This window comes from Hyperolius riggenbachi, chromosome 1 (genome assembly GCF_040937935.1).
Source record: "Hyperolius riggenbachi isolate aHypRig1 chromosome 1, aHypRig1.pri, whole genome shotgun sequence".
NCBI classification, from domain to species: Eukaryota; Metazoa; Chordata; class Amphibia; order Anura; family Hyperoliidae; genus Hyperolius; species Hyperolius riggenbachi.
The window spans coordinates 415,295,950-415,321,953 of NC_090646.1; the positions used below are offsets into that span (position 1 = coordinate 415,295,950).

The window sequence follows — 26,004 nt, forward strand, 5'->3', positions numbered from 1 at the left end:
CAATGACCATCACTAGCTAGGAATATGCTTACATTGCTAGACTAAAACACTTAGGACATGTCCTGAGTTAATAACATAGTAGCTTTAGATGTGCGACCATACAATGAAGCATACAGTAAAAATAAAGTATGCTTCACTGCTGCTGTAAATGTGCATTGTTGTTGGTAAATGCACAGCATGCTGGGACACGGCACACCACACTCGAAATTAACATTCCACAGACATATAGTTGCATCGCATCGCAATGATATTGTCTATTGCAATGGAACAAAATGGATTCCGTGTGAAAGTATCCTCAAGGTGCTCATTTACAATTTAGTCATCATTCATATCTTCAGATTATTCAGATTGTATTTTACGAAAACAAAGACAGTGGTGGGCCCACTCAGTTCTGAATGATCACAATGTAGATCTATGATCATTTCCTGAAGATGAACCTGTAATATATATAAAAAAAATAAAAAATATTGATTTACTAATGCAAAACGGTATAAACCTGGAGTTGAGATTAAGCTCCTGTGAAATGTCATCGACCATGTCATTCTCAGAAGCTTCATGAGCCATTGCCTTGCACAGCTTGCAAGCTACCAGGGCCTTAGCCATCGCCTCCTCTCCATGCTGCCAAAAGAACAAAGCCATCTTTTGCCTCTTCATCAGTACAGCCCAGACCATAAGTTCATGAAATGGGAAAGGAAAATGGTTTATTTCAGGATCATCTAAATCGATGTCCACTTCTTCCTCCCTCTTCTTTGTGGTGTTTCTCCCTCGCCTCATTGGGATGTCATCCTGTCACAGACATCAGATTTAGACGCATGGTACACAACAATGTCAGGAGAAGTAATACATTAGTTGGAACTGAAAAACACAATTCTCAAGTGACCAGTTTGTGCCTTTAAGCAACATGTGCATGTTGTCACTATACACTGATTTTTATGGGAATGTAAATATAGTATATCCTGTCACTTCAGTTTACATCTGTAATTTTGCCCAGGGAAGAAAAATAGAGCTTTGAAAGCTAGCACTGTGAAACCTGATTAGTTAGCTACTAAATTGATACTTTTTATTTTATTTGTATTTATTTTTGCCCACCTATTCATTTAACTATAAGATTTTCTTAGTGCGGTCCTGGCTCCGCATTCTGGATATCAAAGCCTGCATGGGTGACAAGGGGTACAGAGGATCGGGAGGTGGGACCGCACATAATTTTTTTATTTTTTTAATGTTAAGTATACCTACATTTGCCAGGGATCCTTTAATAACCTTTATCAGTAATTTTACCACATTTTAAAAACATTTTTTCTATTGTAACTTTAAAATTGATCATCTAAACTACAAGGTCTTTTTAAAAATGTCACCCATCTCTTGTTCCCACTTTTCTTCTTAACTTTCCTAGCAAATATGGTTATTCTTGCACATGCATGTCAAACTGAGGGCCAAATCTGGCCATCAAATTTGGCCCTTAAGTGGTTTCCCTACTTTGCATTCTGTTTGGCCCACTCTAGACCACCAGGGCAGCAATACTGGGGGTGAAACTCTAGAACACCAGGGAAGCCTTTTTGGGGAGGGAGGGGAAAAGCACTAGACACCAACTGTATAGGGAACATAGGAGGGTCACTAGACACTGGGGAACTGTATAGGGAAGGGAGAACACTAGACACCAGGGAATGTATAGGGGAGGGAAGGGGCCACTAGACACTAGGGAACTGTAAAGTGGAATTAGGGGGTCACTAGACATGAGGAAACTGTATAGGGTAGAGACGACCGGTAAACACCAAGGAACTGTATAGGGGAGGGAGGATGGGGAGTCATTAAGACGAAACATGTCGGGGGAAGGTTAGATGCGGAAGTGAAGCCACACGTGCAACAATGAGAGGTGGCGGGACAACCTGGGATACCGAGACAGAGTGGAACTAGTCAAGCGCGCGGCAATCGGAATGCTACCTGGAAATACAGAGGTCCTCAGCCAGCTAAGCGGCCAACAAACGGGGGAGAACCGTCCAAATCTCTACGCTGTTGAATACTTTTGGAGCATGTGAGTGCAGTGGAATTTTATATTTTAATAAATCATTGCAGTTTTACATTATATGAGGCCTTTTTATTGATGAACTGGGAGTGCAGCATAAGGTGTGGAAGAAGCAGTTGAAAGTGAATGGGAAGCTGAGCCAGAGTGGTGGGGAATGACCTGAGAACAGTCTCAATGCTACATTTGCTACAATAGACAGCCACCACCACGGGTGTGGTGGTGGCTGTCTATTCAAGGCATCTGATTCAGAAGCATACAAGGCAGGAATTTGAGCAAAGAAGTAGAACATGCTAGACTCTCTCTTTGGTATGTGAACTTTATGCAACATATTCATAGGATTAACTCTCATGGGACTTGATGTTTTGTATGGTTCTTATGCAGGAAAATCTGATGTGCTTATTGAGGATAACTGTTGTATCTTTATATCTTGTATAGTGTGTAGGTTCTTCTCCTCTTAAGGTGAAATATCTGGGGCCTGTGAGCACCATCCTCTTTTATATATTTTTTTTGTGGTGAAAAAGGTGGCGCACCAGAGGGCTGACATCACATGATACCAGTGAGCAGGTGTGTTATTGCACAAGTGGGAACATTGCCCAAGTAAAAAAGATATTCATCCATATTGCAGGACTAGAATGTGACTGAAAGGCCGTGAGTAAGGCCTCAATGCATGTCCCCAAGAAAAGCCATCCACAGGGCTGGACAGGGGTAGAGATTTTGGAAGCAGACAATTTGGGCACATGAAATTTTGGCTACAGCAAGCGGCTGTCACGGTTGCTGCAATAAATAAAAGATACAGACAATAACACCTGATACCAGGAAAACTTCAGCCATTACAATTCCCCTTAAATTTGGTAGCAAAAAGCAAGGCAGCTTAAGTGGACAGTGTAAATGGGAAAATGAATGGCTACAGCACAATGAACCCAGTGGCTACATCAATAAATAGTGGCTGCAGCACACTTGGTAACAGACAAGTGAAGTAGTTATCGCAGAACGTGTGAATGCAAAAATTAGTGGCTACAGCAAGTGGTTGTAGTGGCTACCAGTGGCGGCACCAGGGGGGGTGCTTTGGATGCTGAAGCACCCCTAAAATTGTTCAAGCACCCTATTAGCACCCCCTCAGCGTCAACTGACTTTTGGCGTCTAATTCATCGGCAGCAGCAGCCCGCAACTCCGGCAATGGCAGAGCAGGGCTACGGTACTTCGAGTCTGCAGTGCAGGGCTTCGGGCGCCATTTTCCCACAGCCCTGCTCTCAGCGCGGGAGTTTCAGTTGCTGGCTGGCAGAGGATCGTGGGAGCTGCGCGCCTGACGGAGACTGGGACAGGAGGTCTGCTGCAGGTGAGTAAAGGTTTTTATTTATTTATTAGCAGGTGTATTTGTACATATTTTCTGGTGAAGTCTGCCACATCATTGAACGCATTTTCTGGTCAAATCTGCTGACATGAGTGAACTATTTTCTGGTCAAATCTGCCACATGATTGAACGTGTTTTTTGGTCAAATTTGCCAACATGATTGAACGTGTTTTCTGGTCAAATCTGTCACATGATTGCACGTATTTTCTGGTCAAATCTGCCAACATGATTGTTCGTATTTTCTGGTCAAATCTGCCACATGGTTGAACGTGTTTTCTGGGTAAATCTTTCTGGGCAAATCTGCTCACATTACATTTATTTTCTTGAGAAAACCTGCACAATTATGTGCATTTTCTGGGGAAAGGGTGACCAAAACTTGGGCCCACTGTCTTTGCATTGCACTTTTAAAGAGAACCCGGGGTGAGAATAATATTGAGGTTGCCATATTTATCTCCTTTTAAGCAATACCAGTTGCCTGGCTGGCGTGCTGGTCCTCTGCCTCTAATTCTTTCAACCATAGACCCTGAACAAGCATGCAACAGGTTTCTGACAATATTGTCAGAACTGACAAGATTAGCTGCATGCTTGTTTCTGGTGTAATTCAGTTCACGACTGCAGCCAAATAGATCAGCAGGGTGGCCAGGCAACTAGTATTGTTTAGAAGGAAATAAATATGGCAGCCTCCATATCACTCTCACCTCGGGTTCACAGTAAGCGCCGCCCTCATCCGGTCATGGCCACGCCCATTTTTGTTTTGCCGCGGGGCAGCTCATCAGCTACCCCACAAGTTGGTCCAGCACCTGCATAGCACCCCACCAAAAAAAATCCTGGACTTGCCACTGTTGGCTACTGCAATAAATAGCGAATACAGCATGCCTAGTATCAGGAGAACAAACAGTCATAGAGATGTGTGTGTGTGTGTGTGTGTGGGGGGGGGAGGGGGGGTTGTGTTAGGCATAAGTAGGGGTAGGTTAGTGTTAGGAGTAGGTAGTGGAGGGTTTGTGTGAGTAGAAGATCATGTAAAGTTAATAGTAGAATATTAGTTTTATATAATATTGCCAATATTGTTCTAGCAGCTTGACTCAGCGCCAACATTTCTGGAGGCTCTTTTTAATGTACACGGAGGCTGTTCTAGTGGAGGCAGACTACTACACAGCTTTTTGTCACAGCGGTCCTTTAATGTGTAATAAAAATAGTGTTAATTTGAATAAGCTTGTATCTACTAAATTTACTTAGTCATTTTCAAAATACAATCTAACAGGTAAACACATGAAATTTACTAATGATTATGGTACTTCTCAATGTGATTTGCATAATAAATTCACATAAGCATTTGGGAGGAAATATATCATGCCAGTGTTCATTTTCTTCATTTTCGACATGCAGAATATCCCTGATATCATTATAGTGTTTTTTTAATGATATTTAACAGCTTTATATTTAACAGGAAGAACAGCATGTATTAAAAACAAAGTTCGCTTCATAATAAAAATCATTAAATGAACCCTAAAAGATAAACCCTAATCAGTGATAATTAAAATTATATATCAGTTTAAATGTGCAGCTTACTGTTTTTGAAATCCTGTTCAATGAAAAGCAACTTCAAACCATGAGAACAGTACCATTTCTACATATAGAATTTTCAAACACTCTCATCTCTCAGCTATAAGATTAGCTGGAGGCTGGCTGCAAAATTATCTGGCTGTTTTTTCTGCAAATCTGCATAGAGCCCAAGATAAATTAGGCAACTCCAGTACTTCATCTTAAGAAAGCTATATATATCAGAGGAATACCATATGACATTTTTACAACATGGGGTTGGACAAGTGATTTTAGCAGACACGCCTCCCTCTAACCATTTCCTGCCTGGACTTAATTGCTTCAGTAACTGATAGGAGGCAGAAAAAAAATCTTAAACCCAGGTTTGTTTTTTAACCCATAGAAAATTATTTTTCTGATCCAAACTCATAAAAAATACCTAGTAAATAAGCTATAAAAGCTGTAAATACATTTGTGTTACCCACTTTTGCCTTGTTACATTTTATGCAGCATAACATAATACTGTATGAAAAAACAATATAGATGATAATAATTCAAACAAACAATTCCGAAATATTTAGAAACGGTACTCACCTCCATTCCTAATAACTTCAGAGCTTTTGGCTATTGGGGAATTACAAGTGAAGAAAATATGAGTAACATATTATTTCGAACTGTATATAACACGACCAAAAACAATTGTTAATAGATGTAACAATATGAAAATCATAGTATTTACTAGAATCTGGCAGATTTGTGTGACAACATAAACACTAGGCTGTACTTCTATACCTTGTGGTCTCTGAGGCGTACATTTGATAAAGGTGCCCGTTTAAAAAGGAGCAGGAAAACATTTATTTTTCCATATAATTGATATAGTAAAATATTGGTGATATTTACTGATATTTAACCTCTCCCTACTCTTGCACAGAACCCTCCCCTGGTGGTGCCTAACCTTAATCCCCACCCAGTGGGCAACTAACCTTAATCCCCACCCAGTGGGCAACTAACCTTAATCCTTCCCCAGTGGGCAACTAACCTTACTCCCCCTAACTAACCCTAATCCCTCCCAGTGGGCAAGTAACCTTAACCCCCCAGTGGGCAACTAACCTTAACCCCCCCAGTGGGCAACTAACCTTAATCCTCCCCCAGTGGGCAACTAACCTTAATCCCTCCCAGTGGGCAACTAACCTTAATCCCCCAGTGCGCAACTAACCTTAAACCCCTAGTGAGCAACTAACCTTACCCCCACAGTGGGCAACTAACCTTAACCTTCCAGTGGGCAACTAGCCTTAACCCCATGTTTACCTAACCTAATCCCCCCTTTCCAGTGGGCCCCATAACCTTTATCCTTTGAGGTGAATAGAGAGATTAATTAAGATGTAATGGGGCCCTAGGCAAGGTGGTAGATTTGGGGCCCCTTGTGGTTGTTTTGGTAAGCTGAAGTGGAGAGAGGTCAGAGAGGGTGGCTGGTGGGCTGCTTGATACCCTCTAGGCCCCAGGTACCTGCCTAGGTTGCCTGGTGGATGATCCTGCTCTGGGTGAATAGTACGGCTTTCAAAACAGGGAGCCTTTAACTATTAAAAGACAGACTTGTTGAAATCTGGAAAACTATTCAAAAACATGGATAAGCAACAACTATTTATTTACATTCTGCAGAGTATTTATTCTGCTATGAAAAGGTTTAAAATGCAATAACAACCAAAAAAAAAGATTTATTTTGTTTGTCTTGAGTGCGCACATGTGTACAGTGCTAACATTTTATGACTCGCTTTAAGCTTGGCTACTTTTGGCTTGGAATGAATGCGTGGTGCTAAAACGTCATGAGAAATAAATATGAAGTGTTATGATTTCTGCTTGTGCTGGGGAAGTCAAATGTCATCATATCAAATGATTTAATGTGCTCATAAAAAAATATAACACAAAGTAATCAACATGTGTTAATATGATATGGGACCTGGGGAAGCTGATTTATTGCTGAGTAGATGGCAGCTGCTAATGATTTACTTTGCCCGTTGAGTTCCTGTATTCTGCTACAGAAAGTGAAATAGTATGTAGAGAAATGCTGTAATTCAGAGATGTACTTCATTAGTTTTGGGCCTTTCTTACAGCTGGAGTAGATCCATATTTGTGTTAGAAATATTGCTATCTAATTATATGATAATCATAGGGTTCTTATACTGACAATAAGGTAGGACACACAAACACTGTTTATACAGTTAATACACATATACTTGCATGATTAAAATGTTGCCCAATCAATAATGCAATATACTGTACTTACAATACTGAATTAAGCTGGTGCATTGATACCATGCTGCCTATGGTATAAGTGGTTACTCTGAGCATATACTGATAGTAATCATGTTGCAGTGTGTACTGATCCTTGTTTGAAAAATGTGCATATAAATTATTGTGCACTTCTCTTTTCCCTCTTGTGTGTCTTGTGAGCCCCTCTCAGGGACAGTTAGTGACAACAAGAGTTTAAATTTCTCAGATGTGTAAGATGTCACTTCTGCATAAATACCAAATAAACAGTAAAGATGTGACAGCTGGCCAATGGGAAGTGAGGGAGGCAAGAGGGAGCACAATTTATGTCTAACTCCAGTCTGGACACAGGTTCATGTTAACGTTGCCAATACTTTACACATCTTAATTTTACAAATGTCCTGTTAGTTACTGGAAGGTAATTGTATAGATAAAGTTAATAACAGAGAAGGGGGGCCTGATTAAAACAAAAAAAAAACGATAGATACCTATTTCGGTAGTGGAAAGCCTCTGCTTATTCCAGAGGCTTCCAGTATTATCTTACTCTGTACTGTTTCAGTGCTGGGACCCTTGGTTTCTTTGATGTGTGAGCATGGCTATAGACGAGTATAAACTTACTGCATGTGCACAAATTTGGCCCTTATAGGCCCAGTATAACAAAGCGATTACGCACAGAGGAAAAAAGGCATGCACGAGTGCCTTCATTCTACTGGGCCTACACAAAGTGTACTCTCGCATGTGCAGTACAGATGCTGTTCATGGCCAAAGAAGAAGCCTCTGGACTATCCAGGGACTTCCCACTACCAAAGAAGGTATCTTATTTTCTTTTTTTTAACATCACTTCAGGATTGCTTTCAAAGAAAAAAAAACACCTTAGGCATATAAGAGCTTGCCAATACATCACAGAGAAATACAATCAAGATCCTATGATACGCGAACAGCTAATGGAGGTCATGTGATCCCTAGATGAATACATATAAGTGTAAACTCGATTGGTTTGAACAAGTTTAATGGGGCCCATCGACAGTAATATTTTTAGTGAGCAATCATATTTTACTTTAGATTATTCAGATCATACTGCATGAAAACAGAGAAGCGAGTGTGCCCAATTGATCTTGAAAAATCGCGTGTGGCAATTTTTCAATGAATTGAATTGCAATTAGTTTCGATATTGAAAAAAGCTTGAATTCTTTAATGCTTTGGATCAATTTAATACTATGATCTTTCCTTTCAATCTGAATGATCTTGTTGAAAATACGTTCATTTGTGAAAAATTGCACCATTAATTAACTTGTTTTCTACATAAATAAGATTTAGTTGTTTTTTTTATTTTATTTGATAGGTATACCCCATAGTATTCATCCAAACGAAATGATAATATTCAAAGGAAAATAATCAGGGCAACATATCTTTACAACAATGAACCACTTCTGGACTGCTGTAATTGAAATCTACATCCTGCTTTTGGCTGCTTTTTTCTGCCAGGGCATAGATTTCAATTACCGCACTCACATGGACCCGTCGCTTGCGCTGCCTATCTCATAGTGATTCTTGGAGGTCTAAGTGTCCTGGTGGGATCACGCGAAACAGCTGTTGACACAAACAATTTTTACCTTTTGTAATCTTAGTATCAAAAACCATATATGAAAAAATGTAGGATATCAACCTAGCTAAGTTGGTACTCTGTCTCACCTATATCTTAAATTGTCAAAAATATGTATCTTAAGGGAGCCTGAGTATTCGAAAAAAAAGTATACAATTTATTATCAAAATTCACAAATGCAATAACGATTGATCACATACATTTAAAACCACTTAAAAATCTCAATATTCATAGATCTCTGACCACAACACGGCAATTGGGCATATTATTATAGGTGCACCTATCCAGGATATCATCTGGATGTATTTCTTCAGGCCTCTTTTGCTTTTGCTGTAGCTCTATGAATAAACATCACCCTGTGGGTAGCTATGATCTTCAATCCAGCCCGTGTGTTCAGAAACACGCCTCTGCACAGTCCAATATGCTTACGCCCTCATTACATGCACGTAAGATCAAATGCAAAACCCCTCCGCCAAGCAACAACCAAAGCGCATAGATTCATATTTGTTTGCCACAGCCAGCTTCAGGAGATAGCGTAATTCTCACTGCATACATCGGCATCCAGCCTTTGGATAGAAGCAGGTAAGCTAAACCTCCGGGCAAGCCGGTACTCACGCTCCCGATATGGTGGAGGGTGTGGCCGACTCACGCCTTCAGCGTTGCACATGTACAGATGCGAGTTTCCTCCATCAAGGTTTCAAACACCGCGCTATCGCGGACTTCAGGTGCGAGGCTTCCTGGGGAAGAGGGCGGAGGCACAGGAGGACCAGCTGGGTGACGTCACAGGACACGTGACGCGTTTCACCGTAAAGGCTTCTTCAGACGTGTGCCTACAGAGGGCACACTCGCTATTTATATACGGAGCGCACCTCTGTTAGTTAATTAAACAGTTCATGTGACTCAAAAGCTACGAGCTTAGCTATGGCACCATCCAGTGTCCATTAAAGAGAATGCATGTATTAAGAAAGCTCATAGGAACACTTTCAAATTCAAATAGCTGTTTAAACCATAGGGATACATGGAGTTGCATTTATAGATCCAGAAGGATTCTTTTTTTAACAACTGTTGATCATAGTCCCCTCTTCTTGAGCTGATATTCAGTTTATATATGCCCATTGCCTTTAAATATTTAGGATCAGAATTATGACATTCTTTAAAGTGCATAGCAATAGGACTTTTTTCGTTTTTAGACTTGATATTATTAACATGTTCCTGAATTCTCGCTCTAAGTGGTCTATAAGTTTTCCCTATGTAAATCATATTGCAGCTACATTTTAATTGATAAACAACTTTTTCCGTACTGCAGTCAATGTAATCCCTAATTTTAAAGCAAGCAGTATTATCACTATTGGAGAAGGTCTCACCTTTTTGCATATATGGGCACATAAGACAGTCACAGCATCGAAACATACCTTTTTTATTTCTTCTGGCTATCCCCAATTTCCTATCCGGGCCAAACTCACTATTAACCAAAATATCAGACAGATTCCTCCCCCTTCTAGCAGCCATGTGTGGATATTCTCCAACATATTTCTTAATAATAGGGTCCCTTTCCAGTAAATGCCAATGTCTTGACAGGATCCCCTTAATTTCATCATAGTGTGAACTAAAAGTAGTCACCACTCTAATTACTTCGCCATCTTTTCTATTTTTAATTTTTTGTGCTGGGGTACATACAAGTAAGTCAGACCTTCTCCTTGTGATAGGCACTGTTTACAATATGCCTCGGATAGCCTCTCATCATTAATCTATTTTTTAATTGCTCGGCTTCTGTTTTATAGTCTTCAATATTGCTAAAATTCCGTCTCAATCGCATGAACTGGCCAGTAGGGACAGCCCATTTTTGAGAGGGTAAATGTGCACTTTTTGCCGATAGTAGAGTATTTCCAGCTGTCTCTTTGCGGAATGTACTTGTAGTAAGCCCACATCTTGTTTTCTTAATGCGCAAATCAAGAAAGGAGATCTTAGAATAACTCAGAGAATAGGTGAGGAAGATACTCCTGTCATTATTGTTTAGTTCACAGACAAAGTCATGCAATTGGGGTTCTGTGCCCTTCCATAGGACGAATATATCGTCCACATACCTTAGCCATAGGGCGACGTGCTCTCGGTACCCACGCATGCCCCTCACCACCATCTCCTCCCAAAATCCTAGGTGGAGACATGCGTATATTATATACAGAGGCGCGCTCTGTATATAAATAGCGAGTGCGCCCTCTGTAGGCACACGTCTGAAGAAGCCTTTACGGTGAAACGCGTCACATGTCCTGTGACGTCACCCCGCTGGTTACGCTGATCATCCCGTGCCTCCGCCCTCTTCCCCAGGAAGCCTCACACCCGAAGTCCGCGATAGCGCGGTGTTTGAAACCCTGATGGAGGAAAGTCGCATCTGTACATGTGCAACGCTGACGGCGTGAGTCGGCCACACCATCCACCATATCGGGAGCGTGAGTACCGGCTTGCCCGGAGGTTTAGCTTACCTGCTTCTATCCAAAGGCTGGATGCCGATGTATGCAGTGAGAATTACGCTATCTCCTGAAGCTGGCTGTGGAAAACAAATATGAATCTAGGCGCTTTGGTTGTTGCTTGGCTGAGGGGTTTTGCATTTGATCTTACGTGCATGTAATGAGGGCGTAAGCATATTGGACTGTGCAGAGGCGTGTTTCTGAACACACGGGCTGGATTGAAGATCATAGCTACCCACAGGGTGATGTTTATTCATAGAGCTACAGCAAAAGCAAAAGGGGCCTGAAGAAATACATCCAGATGATATCCTGGATAGGTGCACCTATATTAATATGCCCAATTGCCGTGTTGTTGTCAGAGATCTATAAATATTGAGATTTTTAAGTGGTTTTAAATGTATGTGATCAATCGTTATTGCATTTGTGAATTTTGATAATAAATTGTATACTTATTTTTGAATACTCAGGCTCCCTTAAGATACATATTTTTGACCTTTTGTAATCTGTTTTTGTACGGCGCTTAAATAAAGAATCTCTACTTTGGAGTTCTGGAATCCGCATCTCTTTTGTTGCACTCTCATAGTGACGGCAGAAGGAGGGGCCTGCAGCGATGTGTGAGCGTTGGGTCAGTACGGCGATGCATCGGTATAAGCCTTTTTTTTGGTACCAGCAGTCTCTGGTCCTTTAGGACTAGTTTCCATGCAGCGCAAAGCCCAATGGCTCTGCTCTGTGTGTCGCTCCCAGCGGGGGGCGGGGCTTGAGATCGCGTTCATTATACTGAATGGGATTACAGGCTGAAGCGCCCCGAAATGCAGGCAACCGTGCGCGGCGATTCAGCGGTGAATCGCCGCGCATGAATGGAAATGGCAGACAGTGCAGTCTATGCACTGTCTGCTGTCCCTGCGATTGAGTTTCCACAATTCCACCTGAAAAAGCAGAATATGGAAAGGAGCCCTAAGGGGCCATAGACTGCTGGTACGCAAGTGGTTAAACAATACTGTATATGAACTAGTAGCAGTTTAGAACATTTTAGTAATGAGAAGGCAACTTACTCGTTTTGGTCCAAACAAATTGTGATAAAGAGTTCGGAATCTTTTCCTAGTGTAGTTGCAACGGTAGGCTCCACCCATTAGGTACTCGATAACAAGACCGATATCAATTAGGCTTATCCTGTAATCAGGAGGTAGATTTCCCTGTGGAAAAGGCACACACACAAAAATGGAGGAACAAGCACAGGAAACAGGAAGTAACAACAGTGTTTATCAATATACAGCTAAAAAAGCATTAACAAAATGAAATATTAAATGAACTGCAATGTATGGAAACAAATAAAGATATTAGGCGATGTAATTCACCTTGAAATTGATCCAACCGAAACCTGGATATTCTCGCTTGGAAAAAAGACATAAATGAAATAAGCAGATGCAACAATCGATGAACATCACAGATGATATAAATATTATTTCTGTATAGCTATTACGCAGGATCCCTAACAGAGTTGTGGATTGCAGAAAGCTGTTGAAGCAGCTAAGTATTAATTAAAAAAAGTGTAGGTAGAGCTATGATAGATTTTACATAAGCTAGAGAGTAACAGAAAAACTTAATCATACTGTGTTACTTTCAAGGTAATCCCTAGACAAGATTACTGTGTCTAGTATGGAACCAATTAGATTTATGTCTTGTTTTATAAATGCTTGATGTTAGCATTTGCATAACGTTATTTTCAACTGTTAACTATGTTGTTTTTATGATCTGCTATTTCCTAGTGATTATTCTTAGTAAAATGTAACCTAATACATTTATTTTTTTGTTTTTCAATAGGGATGGTCAGAAATGCCCAATTTTCCGAATCCTGTTTTTCCAATTTCCGATTTTCAGTTTTTCAAATTTCTGATTTTCCAATTTCTGAGGAGTATTTTTTTGCATTTTTTTGCCTCATAAAATGCAAAAAAATGACAAAAAAAAAATAGAAGTCGGAAAAATGTAATCTTGTGATTGGTCTAAAATTACTGCGGTAATCCGATCTTTGAAGAAAAATTCTGCATTCTCTGATTGGTCCAATTAGTTGCGGTAAATTGGATGTCCGTGGAATTCAAATTTCCAAATTCCAATCGGAAATTACAATTTCTGATCAGAAATGCACAAATTTCAATTCCTCGAAATCCAAATGAGCCGCCCTATTTTTCAACACAGTATTTTCTATTCAGCGTGAAATTGATTCCCAACTAAGCTATCTTGAAGCAGGAGGTGCAATTTGTCTTAAGACACCTGTAAAATATTGTCCATTGGTAGAAGCTGGAAATGTAGAGTTAAATGGTACCTTTTACTGGCTGACTATAGTAGCCAACTTTTGAGACAGATTACTGGTAATCAGGGCCGGGCCGAGGCATAGGCTGGAGAGGCTCCAGCCTCAGGGCGCAGTGTAGGAGGGGGCGCAGAATTCATTCAGCTGTCATTCCTAATTGTGTATGAAGCAGAAAGAAATAAGAAAAGGGGATACATGGCAGTGACTGCAAGCCAGATAACTAGATATTAAGGTGTTGGGGAGGTTGTGGGCCCTGTGGCACCTCTTAGTCTAACAGCAATCAGTGTTTGATGGCTCGGGTGGCAGGGATGGAGGGGCGCACTTTGGTGGCTCAGCCTTGGGTGCTGGAGGACCTTGTCCCGGCTCTGCTGGTAATTCACTTCATCAGGCATGATGAAATAAAAGAACTACAATTCCTCATGCTATATACATGAGGAAATGGTGATACACTTGTTATCAATTTGGAATCCATTGTTAAAACAGATTTTGCTCTCTGGGTTCTTATTACTGAGGTCTCTTTGCAAAGAATGTGAAAGCAGGAAAGGTTACTTTAACACTATGCACGTTGTATTGTGCCTTCTGAAAACAGCACCGTAAGGCAACAAGGCTTAAAAGTGCGGTGCAGTCAGGCTCGCTTCCTACATGCGCTGGACCAGCGGGAGCGCTCAGTGTAATGTCCACTCCAATGGTCCGGCTGTAGCCCAGGGCAGATGCGTTACCTCCATAGGCTATACGGGAGAACGCATGTGCCTGCCTGGGATTATCACAGACTGCACAGAAGTTGCAGAGTGGCACATGTGAACAGCTCCAGCTCCTAATTACAAAATAGGAGCCTTTCACTGTCCTTTTAGCAATGAGTGGAGAACGTACAAAATATGTCAGTTCTCCGCGCAAGTGGAAACAGAGCCTCAAGCATATACTCTAGTACACAGAAGTATGCTTCAATGCAACTGTAAATGTATCTGTTAAACACAAAGCATGCTGCGCTTTATTCTGACGGAATCCACCGCACCACACCACTGATGCACAGATATGAGTGTACCGTTAGAACAAAATGGCATCATATTGCAAGGCGATTATGCTGCTTGTTGCATCGCAACACAAGGAATGTAGTGTGAAAGTACCCTGAGAGTTTGGCTTTATCACATACTGCACATGAGAGCTAGCTACAATGTGGTACGCTTTAGAAAAATGCAGATTTAGCTACCGTACTTTTACAGTCACTTGCATTACAGACTGTCTTCAGAAATGACTGTCAACTAAACACTTCTAATAGGAGGCAGTTTAGTAATCTGTAGGCAAGTGAAAAAAAAAACTTGATCTCAATCTTCAAAGTACAATCACATCAAACAAGTAAGCACCACAGTCACACATTGAACTTTGTACATCTAATTTAAAACTTACCTTTCCCAAATGTATCTTCTGTAAAGCTGTTCGAAACATTTCCTGGCTAGGAAATGACTACTAAAATTGCTTAAAAGCCATCTTTGAAATATGCTATATATAGCACGCACGGGCTATACATCGACTACACAATACTGATATCACGTACACAACTGTGAATGGGAGGGTCACAGTTTGAGTGATCCAGAAACACCTAGGCCCTTATTCAATTTACTTTTTCTCCAAAGTTTTCTCCTAGGTGACATTTTCACACCTTGTCAATAACATGCTTTTTAAGCCAACAGCAAGCAAAAATTAGAATAATTTTAACTGTACTTCTCTGTTGCCTACTTTTTAGTACTGAAGCTCTGAAAAGTTGTTTTGAACAGAAGATGCAAACTTATCTCCTAGGAGAAAACTCAGGAGATAAACTTAACTGAATAAGGGTCCTAGACAGAAAAACTCAACCTGAAACATACTTGAACATTGCCATGAGCCACAGTTCAATACTTGGCGTGGGCAGAAAGTAACAATATTGTAAGATATTTTTCACTAAAGATGACCAATTGTTCTCAGAGAGTAAAGGTGGCCATTAATGATACAATCTTGATTGTACAATCTTACCACCTGTATATAATATGAGGAAGTACCTAAAATACCATATTTTTGGACTCTAAGATGCTCCTGACCATAAGACGCGCCTAGGTTTGAAAGACAAAAAAACGGAAAAAAATATATACTAAACCTGGTGCGTCCATGGTGCAGGTGTGTCTTGTGGATCTTCTCCCACTATTATTATGTCCCCCTTGTACCTCTTATGTCCTCCTTGTACCTCATGTGTGTCTATGTGTCCACCTTTAGTGTCCTCTTGTGTCCTCCTCTGTACCCGTGTCCTTCTTTGTACCCTGTGTCCTTTTCTGTACCCCTGTGTCTTCCTCTGTACCCCCTGTGTACTCTTCTGTACCCCGTGTTCTCTTCTGTACCTCTGACCACCGTGTACTCCTCTGACCCCCATGTCCTTCACTTCAGCGGGATTGTTGACCGCGAAACGCGTTGCGATTTTATGGAGCTGTGAATAAATTGTATATTTTTTACTCTGCATTTGAGTATATGTCCACTACCAGAGGGAGGTAAGTCCACCTCGACTTCCCTCATTTTATCATTTTTAGAACATTGTTTTACTCTGCTTGGCGCCTCTGTTCGTACATATTACAGCATGTCCTTCACTGAGACACAATATAGTGTAGTATGTACGGGAACTGTGGAAGTGAAGGTGTAAGTATAAATTTATACTCACAAAACTGGGTTACCATCCGGTTAACCATTGTGTAGGCAGATGGGGAGTATTAGACCTGTCCCCACTCAGGATTAAGAAGTTGCTCTCTGTAGTTTGGAAGAAAGGGGCCAAATCCCCTCCACCAGGGGTGGACACAGTAGTGATGCAGATGTACAAAGGTGCCAGAAGTGTAAAAATTCTTAAAATCTTTAAAACATGGGGGGCTAGTTGGTGGACTTACCGCCCAAAGGTACACACAGGATGCGGTTGTTATTTCAACAAACAATTTATCTACAAACTTCAGGTAAGTGCAACGCGTTTCACAGGCATATCCCACTTCATCAGGCAATAAAAAGGAGCACAAAAAACAACTCATGCAGTCTAATGGTCAGCTTAGTGCCTCCATGTCCTCCACTGTCCTTCTGTGTCCCTCTTGGTCTTCCAGCCATGGATGTGTCCTCCTGTGACCCCCAGTACACGACTTTTGTCTCCCAGCCAATTCAGACCAGTGTGTAGCCACTACAAGTACGGTACTTACCGTACATAAGTGGTTATCCTGATTCCTCCTGTGTCCCCCTCTGCCCCGGCATAGCATCCTCCTCAGCCCCCAGCCATGGAGCTGCACTATATTCTGGTGTCCTCCTCTTCCCCCAGCCATGGAGCTGCACTATGTCCCAGCGCGAGTCTTAAGCATGCTAGGGCAAACTACAATAACTTGAATTACTGTGCTCTTACTGGAGCAAATGGTCTAGAGGGCGGGAGCACAGCTCCATCAATGGGGCCAATCACAGCACTCTCAGAGTAGCAGTGATTGGCTCCATTGATGGAGCTGTGGTCCCGCCCTCGAGTCCATCGTCTGTAGTTTCCCGTAGCATGCTGAAGCAGCACCGGGACATAGTGTAGCTCCATGGCTGGGGAGCAGAGGTGGATGCCACGCTGGGACAGGACTCCTTATGTATGGTATGTACCGTAATTGTGGCTACACGCTGATCTGAATTGTATTATTCGGATCATAAGATGCACTGACTTTTCCCCCCTCTTTTGGGGGAGAAAAAGTGCTTCTTATGGTCCGAAAAATGTGGTACCCATTCAAAATAAATCCACTCAGTATCCCTTCTACTATATCGATTTAGTAAGATTATACCAGGGCTGGTTTCAGGGCTGTAGATCCCATACTCTCATATGGGGCCCAGAGAGAGACTGGGCCCGACTAAGTCAGGCTGTTAATAAGCTGTACATGCCTCTCTTATTGTAGAATGGAGGCTTTTACAGCAGGGAGCACAGCAGTGATATCAGACGTCGCTCTGACTCTGCCCATGCCTTTTCCCTTGCAGATTCTAAATCACTGCACTGGCTGCTGTTACACAGCAGAGCACAACCCAGGGGCAAGCAGCACACAGCCTGCATTGTCTGTGGTTGTGCTCTATACAAAGGCCAGCCGGCAGTTGCTGTGCATAAAGACTTCTATCTGCCTTCTAGCAGGCCGCTCTGTGAGCCTGCTGTCCTCCTATGCGGAGTTCTGGCAGAAGACACACAGATTGCTGTCTCTGCCTGAACTTTGGACCCCCTGTGCTGCTGATCTTATTTACCCTGCCACTCACACGGACACAAGTGATGTGCTGCTGGGCTGAAACATCACCCTTTCCTCTGCAGCTGACTGTCCCAGGATCCCAGAAACAACCAGACAAAAGTTGTAAGAGAAACAGTAGAAGCCTGGAGGTATAAGGAGCAATGCAGTGGCATGTGAAGGAGCTGTGTCTTTTTTGTGGAATTGCCAGTAACAAATTTTCTTTCCTTTGCCTCTTCTCTACCCTATATCTCTCCCTTCTTTACTCTCTTCCTATTCTCTACCCCCCCTCCCCCCTCTCTTTACTCTCACTCACTTTCATATCTCTATTTCCTCTCTCCCCACCTTCTTTCTTGTCTTTCCCATCTCTCTCTCCCCCCCATATATCTGTCTCTGTTCCTGTATTTCCCTCCTCTCTCATTAAAATACTTCACATAACTAAGCAGGAAATTTGGGTGCTTCCACTGGGCAGGTTTGAGCACCACCATAGGTGCCCATGTAACAAGCAATATTAGGAAACTTGATAAAATTAGTCGGTGCCTGTGCCATCTGTTATTATATATATATTTTATTATTATTATAATTTGTATAGCGGTGGCACTGGTACCGCCATTTGCAGCTATTAACATGTGCACAGATGGCAGTACCCAATGTTCTCCAGGAGTTTGGGGTTCTGCTAATATATAGCAGAACTGTATTGGCTGCAGCCTGCTGACAGAGATGAGCTGTTATACACTGCCGCCTCACTGGGAGAAGTAGTGCACCAGATCTCGGCTTCATTGCTGCCGAACTCTGGGCTTTGGGGATGGTTAGTGTAAAGGCCCATACACACGTCGGATTTTTCTGAACGATGGGTCGTTTGAATGTCCCGTCGTTCAGTCGTTCACACGCGGAATCAGACGTGTGTACGGACTATCGTTCGGGTGATAAGACTGGTTTCCAGCGATCCGCACGTCCGCACGTCGGATCTGACGTGCGAACGACTGAACGACGGAACGTTCAAACGACGGGTCGTTCAGAAAAATCCGACGTGTGTATGGGCCTTTAGCCATTCTCTAGATTTTAAACTCGCAAGGGCAGGGAACTCCTTCTATTGTTTCTAAGTACCAATTTTAGTGATACTGTATCTCAAACTACACATCACATACGTAAGTATTTGCAATTGTATTGCTGCTGGTATGTCCCGATTGTACAGTGTCTTGAACTTCTCATGTATCTATGTTCCCCATGTTGTTTTGTACTATGTACAGGGCTACAGAAGATGTTGGTGCCATATAAATAAAAAATAATAATAATAAAAGACATATATGGGGATGGCTAGTGTTAGACATAGATAGGGGAGGGCTTGTGTGGGAATTGGGTCCAGTGGCTGATAGCAGAATATTGGTAAAATATTTTAGGTGTAGGGGCAGAGGATAGGTGTGTGTGTGTGTGTGTGTGTGTGTGTGTGTGTGTGTGTGTGTGTGTGTGTGTGTGTGTGTGTGTGTGTGTGTGTGTGTGTGTGTGTGTGTGTGTGTGTGTGTGTGTGAGGGAGGAGGGGGGGGGACTAGGTTTTATCAGTATGGGGCCCAGGAATTTTTTATGGCAGCTCTGGATTATAAAATCAAGATTGTATCACTGATGGACATCTTGAATCCTGCAAGGAGAATTCATGAACAAGCACAATTGCTTCACGGGTGATTGATTTGTATTTCTCTTTTTGTCTGGTCAGAATCATGTAATCATGTCTCATTGTTGCTAGCCAATCAGCTGTGCAAATCAATCACTTCGATTATCGCATGCTTCTTTTAGTACTTTAATTTAAAGTAGAAATTCTTATAGGGAAATTGATTGTCAATGTTTGTCACAAAATATCTCCAATATATGGACACAACCTTACAGAAGAACACACAAATCTGGATTCACTCATTTTTTGCAAGTCTAAAACGTAATCCGATATTTTACTACACTTGCCATGCAATAATCAACACCCGCCAATAGAATTATTATTGCATTCAGAACCAACACTGTAAGACCTCATGAATACTTGATCAATGGAAATACACCATAAAATATGCAGTAGTTGGGTGTCAAAAAACTTTTAGCAAATTTTGCTTAAACCTACTAAGCAAAATTCATTAAGCACAAAAGTGATAAACAACAATACAATCCCATAATTAATGACACACACACCATATTAGTAGTTACTAAAGACTGCATTTAAGTGTAATGTACCCAGTGTCAATAATTGCTCAGCTTATAGTCTCACTAACTACACTGAACTGGATACCCAATTTGATGAAACTCTGATCTTCTGATAAAACTTTATAACGCGGCTTACCACAATGCAATGCACCACCTATCCGAAATTCATGGCGGGAGCATTGTGGTATAATGGGTTACCGCGTGCGTTACCACTAAATGCATGCATTAATAGTAACAGTGAAGCATACTTTTCATTGACTGTATGCTTCGCTGTACCAACACAATGTGAGCATAACGCATGGCACCGATATCCCAATATGTGGTCCTGCTGTCACAGGGAATGCATCCGCCAGTTGAATGTGGCCTTAACCACTTGCCGACCGCACACTCATAACGTGCGTCGGCAAAGTGGCAGCTGCAGGACCAGCGACGCAGTACTGCGTCGCCAGCTGCAGCCTAATTAATCAGGAAGCAGCCGCTCGTACGAGCGGCTGCTTCCTGTCAAATCACGGCGGGGGGCTCCGTGAATAGCCTGCGGGCCGCCGATGGCGGCTCGCAGGCTAGATGTAAACACAAGCGGAAATAATCCGCTTTGTTTACATTTGTACGGCGCTGCTGCGCAGCAGCGCCGTAAGGCAGATCGGCGATCCCCGGCCAATCAGCGGCCGGGGATCGCCGCCATGTGACAGGGGACGTCCTGTCACTGGCTGCACAGGACGGATAGCGTCCTGTGCAGCCCGGATCTCAGGGGGGGGGGGGGAGCAGGTAGGAGAGGGAGGGGGGAATTTCGCCGCAGAGGGGGGCTTTGAGGTGCCCCCCCGCCACCCACAGCAGGCAGGAGAGATCAGACCCCCCCAGCACATCATCCCCATAGGGGGGAAAAAAGGGGGGCAATCTGATCTCCCTGCCTGCACCCTGATCTGTGCTGGGGGCTGCAGAGCCCACCCAGCACAGATCACTCAAACCAGCGCTGGTCCTTAAGGGGGGGTAAAGGGTGGGTCCTCAAGTGGTTAAAGAGACACTGAAGTCTCTTAAAAATCCTCTTTTTATTACAAAATTGTGTTTAACCACTTCAGCCTTCAGTCGTTTTCACTTTATGCATCCGAGCAATTTTCACCTCCCATTCATTAGCCTATAACTTTATCACTACTTATCACAATGAACTGATCTATATCTTGTTTTTTCCGCCACCAATTAGGCTTTCTTTGGGGGGTACATTTTTCCACTTTACTGTAAATGCATTTTAACAGGAAGAATAAGAAAAAAACGGAAAAAAAATCATTATTTCTCAGTTTTCAGCCATTATAGTTTTAAAATAATACATGCCTCCATAATTAAAACTCATGTATTGTATTTGCTCATATGTCCCGGTTATTACACCATTAAAATTATGTCCCTATCACAATGTATGGCGACAATATTTTATTTGGAAATAAAGGTGCATTTTTTCCGTTTTGCATCTATCACTATTTACAAGTTTAAAATAAAAATTTTTTTGAAATATTTCATCTTTACATTGATATTTAAAAAGTTTAGACCCTTAGGTAAATATTTACATGTTTTTTTTATTGTAATGTTTTTTTGTGTTTTTTTTTGTATTAAACATTTTATTTGGGTATTTTTGGGAGGATGGGATGTAAGCCATAGTTTTATAATGTAAATGTGTCTTGAGTTTTATATTTTTCACTGTTAGTTGTAGTTTTACTTTTTGGCCACAAGATGGCGGCCATGAGTTTGTTTACATGACGTCACTCTAAGCGTAACATATGCTTAGAGCGACATATGGGGGACGTTACAGTCAGAAAAAGCGCAGCTTCCGAGAGAAGCTGTCGCTTTTTCAGCGGGGGAGAGAAATCAGTGATCGGCAACATTGCCCGATTCACTGATTGCCAGGCTAATGAACCGCGGCCGGGAGTGCGCGTGCACGCGCACGATCGGCCGCGGGAGCGCGCGGACGCGCACATGGCTTCTTGGGCGTAGCTAGTATGTCCAGGAGGCCAAAGTAGTTAACATGTTAGCCCTACCTAAACCGCCGCATCCCCGCGGCTGTAATCTCACTAAGTCCCTCCTAACTCCCCCCTCGCTCTCCCCCGCAAAATCCACGACTTTCTTGGTCGTGGATTTTGCTGCTGTTGGAGGCAGAGCTTTCAGCCGCCGCTCTGGCTCCATTCGCGTCTATCAGTGGCGGATCTCCGCCTCTCCCCCGACCCTCTCAGTGAAGGAAGACTGAGAGGTGCGGGGGAGAGGTGGCGATCCGGGCTGATAGACGAGCTGAGAGGCAGAGCTGCGGCTCATAGCTCTGCCTCTCACAGAAGCGCTGCCCGGATTTCCCCCCAGGGAGTTTGGGGGGATTTAGTGAGATTACAGCCGCGGGGATGCGGCGGTTTAGGTAGGGCTAACATGTTAAACACGATTCTGTAATAAAAAGAGGATTTTAAGAGACTTCAGGAATCATCAGGCAAAAAAACCTCCCCCCGCTCTAGTTACCCAGGGCTTCCTCCAGCCCCTTGCAGCTGACATGTCCCACGATGCAGCTCCGTTCTCAGCCGCCGGTGCAGGGGGTGACCTTGAGGTTGTCTTTACTGTGCCTGTGCAAGCACCGCTGTCAACCAAGCGCATGTTGTCTGCTGTGTATTGCGCAGGCGCAGAACTACTAACAGACCCCAAGCCGGTGGCTGAGAGTGGAGCTGCGGCGTGGGACTTTTCAGCTGCAAGGGGCTGGAGGGAGCCCCGGGTAAGTAGAGAGGGGGGTGGTGTGTGTGTGTGTGGGGGGGGAGGGGTTCCTGATGACTCCCTTAAGGAGAATCTGGCATTTTGCAGTACATAGCTTAAAACATATGGTTTAGGACAGACAATGATTGCACAAGCGCCACAGTCAGTTGACAATTCTGAGACGCTGCATGCAGCATCTAGCGTTGGTTTGCGTCCATATCCACCTATAGACTTAAAACATGACCACAAACCGATAGGAAACAATGCCAAATGCTTTTTGGCTTGGTTGCAGAAATTACAGGGAAATGTTTGTATACTGGCCCTTTAACAATAATGTTTATCCCAAAACAGCAGACCAGTAATCAAGCAGATCTGGCTCAATGTGTGTAAAGGCTCGTACACACGTCGGATTTTCGCTAATGACCCATCGTTTGGACGTTTGAACGACTGGTCGTTTGGACGTCAAATCGGGCGTGTGTACAGTCTGTCGTTCCGCTGATAAGACTGGACTTGAGCGATCCGCCAAGCTCAAACGTCCCAACCACAGGTCATTTGCAAAAAATCTGATGTGTGTATGTACCTTGAAGTACAAATAGTTGCACTCTCCTCTACCCAGGTGGCTGCTATGCAATGGGTGAAACTTTTCTGTAACAAAGACACAATCCAATGTTGCAAGGCCAGATTATGTTTACATAAATATCAGCTTTGTCCAAGATTTGCTATTGTAATACAATTTCCCACGCAAGTTTTGTTCTAGTGCTACAATGGTGGAATTATTTCTGATATATATTGTATATACTAATCTGAAAGATAAAAATGTATCAACTTCATTCCCTCTGTGAGAACAGTGAGCAATGCTTAAATGGGTTCTTTCGCGAAAAAAGTAGGCTGTTAAAAAATGTGACAGATGACAAGTTTTGGGCCAGTCCATCTTTTTAAGGGGGATTCTCAGGGCTTTCTTTGTTTTCAACAGCATTTCCTGAACAACAGTTTAACTGCCAAAATAGCAAGATACCAGCCAGCCTCCCTAATCACTTGCACACTATTATGCCAGTTAAATTTTGCAACTGTTGTTCAGGAAATGCTGTTGAAAACAAAGAAAGCCCCGAGAATCCCCCTTAAAACGATGGACTGGCCCAAAACCTGTCATCTGTCACATTTTTTAACTGCCTACTTTTTTCGCGAAAGAACTCCTTTAAAGAGATCACACTCTGGTCTGCTGAATATTGTTTTAAATAACTGATCCAAACACACTGGTCTTTGACAATCTATGTATATGGAGCTACAGTAGTTACATGCAGGGCCTACTAACACAGTCTCATGTTTCCCAGCTAAATTCACTTGGCAATACAGTGGTGAAAAGCAGAGTAATAGCACCAGCTGATTACAGTGGGTGGATAGTGGATACTTTGTGTTAAACACATCCTGAATTTCCCCTTTACTGTAAAATATCACACACAGCAAGGGACAGGTTAATTGGGTCGCAACTCATTTTCACCAGGCTCCTTCCAATTAAAACAACAATAATAGTGAATACCGCAATTAATTGAATAATACTTAGTATGTAGTAATTACCTTCCAAACCCCGTCGGGATCTGAGTAACCTAACGTAGATAATGTAATAATATAAAATAGAACAAGGTTTGTAACTCAAAAAGGAATAGGTATTTATTTATCAATATCAAAAGACATACATACACATAGTGGCAGTTGCATGCAGAATTGCTGCCAAAGATAAAAACACTGCAGAGCCAAAAAGCTGAGTGCAAAAAGCAAGCCTAGCTAGCCTGCTGCGCAGCATGAAAAAGCTAAGCCGGCAAGGACTCACTCACACACACACGTGTGGCCACCTACATACACTCCCACGGGGCTTGATGGTAGAAGCAGAAGCAGCTAGCCAGCGTGTCTCTGATTATAGCAAAGTTCCCATAAAGCGGTGTAGAGGGCTGCGGACAAGGTATTCTCACCAATCTTCCGTACAGATCCGAATGGATATGCCTTCATTCACTGCATTTGATGATGGGATACTATAGCAGTTGCAGGACCGGTCTCTGCGATCTGTTCATGGCGCCTTCCATGCGAGTACACGTGTGGTGGAGTACGCTCTCAGGTCAAGGCTCCGCCCACCTATGCGTTTCCTGTCCTCATTAGACAATTCGTCAGGGTGTGTCCAGCTGTAGCTCCCTCCCTTCCTTTTCTCGGTGCGGCGGCACAGCTCTCCGCCCACAGCCCGACGTCACAGCCATCAATCATGGCATAGGCAAGAGCTATCCGTAACGACAGCAGAGTATATCCAGCAATATTCAAGCGTCCATCAAGACAAAGAGTCACATGTATCCCCACGTCAAGCCACATCAAATGCATTGGCATAAGATCAGGGTGAGATTTCAAACCAAAGCGCTCAGTGGGCTTATTTTCATTATACATTCACAGTCTCCATACTGAGGGCAGTTATCACATACTTGTATGTCAACACAAATATATACTAAGCCTGTTGCAAAGCGTTGATTCACATAGCAATATAGCCAATTAAAAGACAGGAACAGTGTTGCTCGGATACCCCCGATCACAGATTCGAATAAATTCGGCCACGGCAGTCCCAAAATCCGGATAAGCCGTGATTGTGATCCGGATTTGAAACTGACTAACGAATTCGACTCACGGGTTTGTGATCCGAATTTGACTTTAACGTTAATAGCAAAGCCCCCATACATGCCCCAACCGCCAGAATTGACTGTAGGAAGGCAGAAACGCTACTACCACCGTTGCTTGACCCAAGGGAGCCGGAATCATGGATCTCAAAACATACAGACAAAACAAGGATGACCCACTACACTGAGGATGGGTATAAAACTTTCTTCAATTTTATTAGCACATCAGTAGACACACAAATACCAAAGCCTTTTGTGTGTCTACTAATGTGCTAATCAAATCCCCAGAATTGCAAGGATTATAAAGGTGATCAGTGGCTACAACTTAATTTTTTTTCCCAAAAAGAACTTATAGTTTTTGAGAAAATATAATTTGAAGTTTCCAATGAAAAAGTATTCGTGATTAAATCCCGCCAAAACCCACCGACTTTAGCTGTTAATAGCAAAGCCCCCTTACATGCTATAAGCTCTCCACTTCGCCCCTCCTAGACCCCTCCAGTTCGCATACAGAGCAAACAGGCCCACTGATGATGCGATCAAGATCTGCCTAGAGCTCATCAATGACCACCTTGATAGGCCAGACACGTACGCCAGAATCAGGGCCGGGCCGAGGCATAGGCTGGAGAGGCTCCAGCCTCAGGGCGCAGTGTAGGAGGGGGCGCACAATTCATTCAGCT

General features: G+C 42.7%; 1 protein-coding gene across 8 annotated transcripts in view; it reads right to left on the reverse strand.

The window, feature by feature from the left end:
* The window catches only part of TRPM3 (transient receptor potential cation channel subfamily M member 3), a 700,748-nt gene that overhangs the window by 110,258 nt on the left and 564,486 nt on the right, over positions 1–26,004 (reverse strand). For 6 of the 8 annotated variants that reach the window (XM_068236331.1, XM_068236340.1, XM_068236285.1 and 3 more), the window contains exons 13-16: positions 12,605–12,640; positions 12,302–12,442; positions 5,508–5,537; positions 497–786 (exon numbers count right to left, since the gene is read on the reverse strand). In XM_068236331.1, coding sequence (XP_068092432.1) covers positions 497–786; positions 5,508–5,537; positions 12,302–12,442; positions 12,605–12,640 — 497 coding nt within the window. The remainder of the gene's footprint in view (positions 1–496; positions 787–5,507; positions 5,538–12,301; positions 12,443–12,604; positions 12,641–26,004) is intronic. The other 2 variants (XM_068236348.1, XM_068236296.1) reach the window with 1 other exon arrangement.